Source organism: Gouania willdenowi, chromosome 9 (assembly GCF_900634775.1).
Source record: "Gouania willdenowi chromosome 9, fGouWil2.1, whole genome shotgun sequence".
In the NCBI taxonomy this organism is placed as follows: domain Eukaryota; kingdom Metazoa; phylum Chordata; class Actinopteri; order Blenniiformes; family Gobiesocidae; genus Gouania; species Gouania willdenowi.
Window position 1 is genome coordinate 14,486,217 of NC_041052.1, and position 7,647 is coordinate 14,493,863.

A 7,647-nucleotide genomic window follows, 5' to 3' on the forward strand; every position below is an offset into this window, starting at 1 on the left:
CGCTAAGGCTTGTTATGATTGGGCAAAATAGCTTAAAGGGGCGGGGGCTAAGAGTTAGTTCAATCGTCAAGTAAATAATCCTCAGTGTTCGTTTTAAACACACATTTATTAAGTTTTTCAATAAGAAAATGTAAATCTTCCGATAATCTTTTTTGTCTGTCCATTTTATCGTCACATTAATTTATTTTTCCACGTCTTTTAGTTTCATGTAATTCTATTAGATTCAGTTATCTTAATGCTTACCCAGGTAATTTATACTGAATACTTATGTGCTATCAATTCATGTTTTACATCAATAAACCAAGTCAAGTGAGCCAATACATGATTATTGTGAGTAAAACAATTCAAATACATAAATGCTTTGAAACAACTTAGTTAAATATGGTTTGAGATTTTATCAACAATATTAATTTGAATTACTTAATGTAAAAAAAATAAAAATAAAAAAACTGGCTTTCATGCAACTGAAGTAAATACATAACATATAGAAAATTTAATAAAAATTAACAAATTATTCTTAGAACCTGAAGTTTGCTTTTTTGGAATTATAGTAAGGATGATCAATTTAGCAATTTTCTCAGACGGTGTACTTTTCCTTTATACTGAGCCATGAAACACATGATCTATTTTGCCACTTAGACTTCCATTCTAAGGTGTAAAGCATTCAGTTACAGATACCTAATGACCAAATGTACATTTGTCATTAGGTATTTCCGAAAAGCGTGCTCTAGTAATCCAAATTCAAGATAGTGTAAGATTTAGTTAGGCAAAAGAACACAAACAAGGGCAACAGCTAAATTGGGCTAAAATAAATCCTGCATGATGTAGGCATAAATATGCAGCTACTCACACATATACAGCAAGAAAAAACATTTTAGAACGAAAGCAAAAACATCAACAAGGAAAAATAACAAAATATAAACATGGATTTTAAAATGACTAAAACTATTACAACAGATGACAGATCATCTGTGTTGTTCGCTATTATTGTTAAAGTAATTTAAAATGTTTCAGTGCACACTCGTTTGCAATGAGAAAAAGGAGAACCAATTAAAAATCTTACAGGAAGACTTTTATTAAAAGACAAAACAAAAAATACAACCAGAACATCCAAGTTTCTCTTTACAAGTATGACCAAGAGATAAAGTCTATTTCCCCCCCCATCAGTTTTTATGACCATTATTCACGCAGTAAAGACGTGGTTTGGCCTAAAAAGCCGAGTCACTGACAGTAGCCTGAGTGGAAATGAGTTTGCTGAATGTTCTCTATTGCACACTGAGGAACTTCCTCTTCTTGGCCGTGTGTGTGTACGCGTGATGACGCCACTCAATGTCTGCCGTGCTCTCGTTCTCCAGCGTGCCCAGTTTGATCATGTACACTGAATATGAAAAAGAATTAAGACTTTAAACATAGACAGTAATACAAAGTAAACGAACATTACTTTTGACTAAATTACATTTGAAAATAAGTTTGACCAAATATGATTTCCAGTGAGGTTAAACTGGGAGAAGAACCAACTATGCAGAGGCTGCATTATTAAATGCCTCAGCCTCATCGTGTTTGAGTCCACAAAAACACTGACCACTGTGACAATAGGGCTGTACGATATTAACTAAAAATCATATCTCTATGCATTTTTTCACAGATGATTCTCAGTCAAAGTCACGGTACAAAATCCCACACTGGCACTTTTATTAACAGCTAGCTGCACAACATCAACATGTGAATAATACAAAAAATATAAACAACTGCAGCACGTAAACAAAACATAAAAACAGAAACAAACAAGCTAGTTCTCAAGAGAAAGGGACCAAATCCTTGGCACGGCTTTAGAAGAGAATAGAATGCTTTTATTGTCATTATATACAAGGAAATTAAGAGAGATAGAGAAGTGTATTTACAAGAGAAGCCACTGAGATGATAAATAAACAAATAATTAAACAGTGTGTTTTGTTTTTCTCTTTAGTTATTGTTGCACCTATTTTGGTTTTTTCTCACTTTATTTTGAGTTACAGATTCACTCTTCCTAATCAACCATATTGTAGACACTGGTAATAACCACAAATACCAAACCTATACATCCTGGAACTCTTGTGTCCCCATTTAAACTACACATGTTTGAGGTTAGACAGTTTTTATTTATTTCATAACGTCATAAATGTTTCTCAGAATGTGAACTGAGACTGAATTCTGTTTATTCACATTGTAGTTTTCAAAGTGTAAGTAAATTGAGCCTGTTAATGTTTACGTTAAATCTAGAAAAAAAAAGGCGTAGGACTAGATAAGTTTATACTTCTTCCTACACCGTTTGGTTCATGTAAACTAAAATGCTTAAGGATTTGAAGATACACAATACTGTTCTGTTGCTATTTCTTAATGTTAATTTACTTTATTTTAAACTGTTATAAATAACTTACTGTTGTAAGTTATTTACATGATTGAAATAAATGAATTAATCAAATCAAAGTCACAAGAGCCACCTTGAAAACAATTGATGTCCATACTCACATTTCATCTCAAATCTGGGTCCAACTTCTGTCAATTCAATGTTTTTGTGATCTGTTTTCTTGTAGGTGTGATGTCTGTGTTAAAAAAAGGGGGAAGAATGGTCAGAAAAGCACTTAGTTTGCATTGGAACATTTTCTTACAGAAGCTTTGAATACATTTGCAACAATTTATAGGAGTAAAATAGTTAAATGAAATTTATTCATAATAATCCCAACTACAGAAGGTTATCTATAGTCTGAACTTAGATCAGGAAACATCCAAATGTAGACATTTCAGTAATGAGATTAATGCATTACCGACACCTTCTGGACTGACCTGAAGGAGATGAAGTCCTCCTGGTTGCTGAAAGTGATTACACGTCGACTGTCCTCCTTGGGCACTGGAAACAGATACTTGAGGATATTCGACACCTGTGTGAACACAAGTAATTAGTTATGTGCACAAATGAGAAGTGAAAAAGAGTATGGCTGATGGCTTCTGCACTCGCGCTCACCCTTTTGCCGAGCCGAGAGCTGAAGTTGTGAAAGATGAGGTGGGGAAAGGCCTCGGACATGGTGCCGATGTCGGGAACGTCGTGCCTCATCACCGTGTTGTAGAGTGTGAAATAAGCTGTGGGTCCAAATGGTAAGTGACTCACCACCAGGCCATCTGTGGACACCATCCAAAGCTTTAATTCAGACAATCACAAACAAAAACTCTGTTTAAAATGGTCTCCTTTGATCAAAAAACAAACGTACCTGGCTGTCCTCTGGTTTCGTGCACGATGACGAGGTCTGTGACATTGTTGGCTTTGCAGGCGCGCACCAGCGCAGCGATCTCATGGTTTCCTCTGTTCATGCGCTGAGCTCCAGGAAACATCAGCTTCACCTCCTGCAATGAGACGACAGGCACGTCACATTTTCTATCAGCTTACGTTCACAAGGTACAGGAACTGTTCATGTCTCAAATGTGCACATACACAACCAACCACAGACAGTGTTCAGTTTGTCTGTGTTTGGACAAATGATCATTAGAAAACCACAGTCAAACCAAGTCAGTCTAAAAATTCCCAACTCCCCCCCCCCCCCCCCCAAAGTAATTTTAATGGGTTTCCATGGTGACATATTCCTCTCAAGGTACATAAAACTTGTTTATGTTAATTTCCAAACACAAAAACATCACACCCTATAGACCCCACCAACACAGACACACACGCACAAAAATAAATACATATACACAAATAAAAATAAATAAAGTAATACAATTAAACTGTATATATATATATATATATATATATATACACACACACACACATACATACACAAAAAATACAACAACAATAATAGCTAAACAACTAAATTATATCAGGCAAACAGGTAAACAAAGATGAAGTAAAACTAATGGAAATAATACATTCATTTATGTATACAAAGTAATTACAGTGTGTTCCAAATTGGTCAGTACAATCCATTAATATCCTGTTACCTAAAACTGTAATACATTAGTCTTCCAAATATGACATTATTGAGTACGGAGTGAAAAGTGCTTCAAAGTCTTCTCAAAACTGTCTGAACCATGTCTTATACTGAACTTTATTTTCTCTAAGTAAATGAAGAACATTAGATGTTTCAACCATGACTCAGAAGGTGGAGGTTTTTGATCCTTCCAGTGAAGTAAGATTAGTCTGCGAGCCACAAGTGAGGAAAAGGCCATACTCTCCCTCACTAAAAACATACCCAGCGTTGGGCAGGAGAACATGATGTGTGCATGATTAGCAGGTGAGAGGGAGCATCTGTCACACATATTACCAGTTTTTAATTGTTTAGTTTAACTTTAGAAAAATGTGTGAACTTCCCAACCTTTGCAAACATCTTGAGTCTGGAGCTCGGGTCTCTGGATGTGGTGACCATGACTTTAGGATCCTCCACTCCGGCCCATTTGTACTCATCATCCATATGAGAGCTGACACCTGGTGACGCAGAAAAGAGGGACAGCTAAGCATCGTGGGCCGAGCGCTACATATCAGATGAGCATCAGACACGTACCTTCTGCTCCTTCATCATCGTACTCCAGGAGCTTCTGCAGCTTCAGACCATCTTTGCGTACCTCGGTGGGGAGAACGCTATTTTCTGGAGAGGAGAGATCCAATTTAACGTAGCATTTACCGTAATACGATTGCAATTTCACTTGATTGATGTGATATTTTGGAACGTAAAAAATATAAAATTATCATTTTCGTATTTATTAAATAGAAAATAATTTGACTTTTAACTCTTCATGAGCTTTGATTGTTAGCAGTGTTTAGTTCATAATATATGTTTGTTATCTATTATTCATTCATTGACTAATTATGCTTTTCTTTAATATATTTAATATTTAAAAATGCACTTGAATTTGGTTAACATAGCATAGAGCCTGTGATAAGGTAAAGAGATGAGAGGTAAGATTACTTCATTTAAAACATGTGACTGACACTTTTATTTATTAAAAATAATAATACATTTTAGTTGTAATGCACTTTACATTTCATGCCAAACCTCAAAGTGCTACAGGATTAAAACAATACAACAACATATATTAAAAGTCAGGATTAAAAAGAGGCATTAACTGTTAAAATAAGTTTCCGTAAAAAGGTGATATTTAAGTCTTTTTTCTTTTATTTGCCATCAATTTGGTGTAAAATCCCTGTTTTTGTTAGTTTTACTGCATATTTTGACATGGTTGAATTAAAAGACTTTAATTAACCAATTCACATATTTTACTAACTATACCATCGAGGGCTTCTTTTAACTTCTGCTTCTTGTCTTCGATTGTTCGCAGTCTGTCCTCCTGAGCCTTTCTGTACAGGTACTCCCGCCTCAGCCGCACCTCCCGACGCAGCTAAAAACAGATTCAGAGTTATTGCATGAATGAAGACAAAACACCAATATTGTTGCATTTTCCACTTCCTGTTCAGAATCTCAGCTACACATCCTCAGAATGGAAATCCTATTGTTTATTGATCCGAGTGGGAAAAAGCAGGAACTGATTGTTGCCAAAAAAAAAGTGCCCAACAGTGATAATAAGCTACAAGTTTAAGGCAAATACTTAAGTATATTTTAGGGGTCACACCACTTTCCATTTAGAGATGAGGACAAATCTATTATTAGCCAAGATGGGATATGAGCTTTTTAAAAATAATTTTAATCAAAAAAAGGATGATTATCATGTCATGTTAGAATAAATCTGTAGTTTCTTTGTTTTGGTGGAAATGGAACAAAACACTGCGTTTTGTGGAGCATAAAATGTGTAAAATTCACGTCACACTTAAGAAGTTCGTTGACCGAGGATTTCGGAGTGGAGGCTGGCTTGACTTCAGTGGTGCGGGTGAGGAGATGGTGCCGCTCACATCACGTGGCTGCGGGTACTGCAACGATGAATGCACCAAGTATAAACACCAATGTGCTCCTTTGGAGTGTGCGCAGTCCGCTTTGAAAGGAGCCAGGCATAACAAGTCCTTCACTGAGTGTGCTCACATTGAGAGCAGCAGTAAAAAGATAAAACGTGCGTACATGCTCATCAGAATCAGCATGGAGGGACCAGAACTGATGGACTATGATACCAGAACAGATGTTCAGCTGTGGTTCTTCCAGAGCAGCAATCTGCAACATGCGGCTCTAGGGCCTAATGTGGCCCTTTGACTCTTTTGCAATGGCTCACTATAGTTTGAAAAAAAAAAAAAACTATTGAAATAAAGTTAATTTTTACAGAGGCTATTAATGATTAATGACAAATAAAATAAAGATGTCACAATTTGTTAACCTAAAATAAATCACGTTGTGCAATAACTGAGTTTTAAATCCCTGGTGAGATAACTGAAACAACAAAATCACTATTCTGGAAGAAAATAGAGATTTTAATTGTGTGGGAACAGATTCATTTAACCACCAATGTGCTGGTTAAACATACAGGCTTTATGAGTGGCAAGAAAATTAGCATGTGTTGATCACATGATCGTGTGTTATCAAATTTAAGTTTCTTTTGTAGCCTTTCAAATACATTAACTAAAAAAAATCTTCTTTATATAACATTGTGTTCATGTAAACTGAGATGTGTAAGAATTTGGAGATGCAAGATACTGTTTTATTTCTTGATGTCAATTTTTTTTAAATTTTATTTTAAACTGTTTTTAGGTTTCCATTTAAATGATCAATATAAATCATATCAAATTAAATCAAACATTCTTCAATTTAATTTTAACTGTATATAATTTAATACACTATTGTCTTCATTGAGAAGGTATTTTTTTTGGCTCCAGGAGGACTTTAATCCCGGTGAGATGAGGTTAAATGGTTCCTTGTAGAGTAAAGGTTGCAGACCCCTGACCAGGGAAAGAGGGTTAGGAGATCCCACTATAAGAGCTGGACCCTCTGAATTTAATTCCATGGGGTGAAGTAATGCAGATGCTAAGATGGTTATGCTACTAAGTTAATTCAAGTACAGCATTTCTGCAAACCACACAATAAAAAAAATTCAATTAAATAACGTATAATTCCACAAACAACTAACAGGACACATGGCTACTAAGTGTATAAAGTCTAAAAGCAAACACTGATAAGAACAAAGCGTTGTAAAGGCTTATTTGCTGTAATCGAGACCAGAGCAGTGTTAGCATCCTCGAAGCTAACGCTCAAAAGCGGCTTTAACCCTTCGTTCTTCTTGTGGCTGCTGATTAAAATCAAACATTCTGCACTAAATTATTGAACTAAAAGTCGATGGCAACTCGCTAAAAAGTAATTCTCACCATGTTGTTCTCTGAAGCTCCTCTGCTAACAGCTGCTAGCTACTCACGTGGAGGCAGAAAACCGGAAACAGACGTAGCAACGCTTCTACGATTGGTGCAGACGCAGCCCAATCACAGGGCGCCATACTGAGGGCTTTCAAAATAAAACTCCGTAAACTATATAAAAAGATACAATAATTGTAAATAGAATTATGAACCGAGTGCACAGATATATATTGATAGATATAAACTATTTCAAATTTTTCTGAATATTTAAAACAAAACATTAACAATTAACTGCTGTATTTCATCTAAAATAATTCACAAAAAAGGGCAACATTAAATTTGACCAGGTTTAAAATTAACTTTTTTTTTATTCATGCAACAAAGTCCTTTCT

The 7,647-nt window shown here is 35.4% G+C and overlaps 1 protein-coding gene across 1 annotated transcript; it reads right to left on the minus strand.

Annotated features, from left to right (window-relative positions):
- Positions 1 to 1,050: 1,050 nt before the first annotated feature.
- Positions 1,051 to 7,362, minus strand: imp4 (IMP U3 small nucleolar ribonucleoprotein 4). Its single transcript, XM_028457626.1, has 9 exons — positions 7,271 to 7,362; positions 5,259 to 5,367; positions 4,533 to 4,616; positions 4,347 to 4,456; positions 3,246 to 3,378; positions 3,002 to 3,156; positions 2,824 to 2,918; positions 2,509 to 2,582; positions 1,051 to 1,378 (listed from the first exon to the last, which is right to left on the minus strand). Exons 1-9 carry the CDS (start codon positions 7,271 to 7,273, stop codon positions 1,266 to 1,268), a joined length of 876 nt encoding a protein of 291 aa, XP_028313427.1. The 5' UTR covers positions 7,274 to 7,362; the 3' UTR covers positions 1,051 to 1,265.
- Positions 7,363 to 7,647: the final 285 nt, after the last annotated feature.

Excerpts from the sequence above, each read along its gene's own strand:
- imp4 (XM_028457626.1), bottom strand. Across the intron at positions 4,457-4,532 it reads CGATGATGAAGGAGCAGAAG|GTGTCAGCTCTCATATGGAT; the intron begins GTACGTGTCTGA and ends CTGCGTCACCAG. Across the intron at positions 3,157-3,245 it reads CGAAACCAGAGGACAGCCAG|ATGGCCTGGTGGTGAGTCAC; the intron begins GTACGTTTGTTT and ends TGGTGTCCACAG.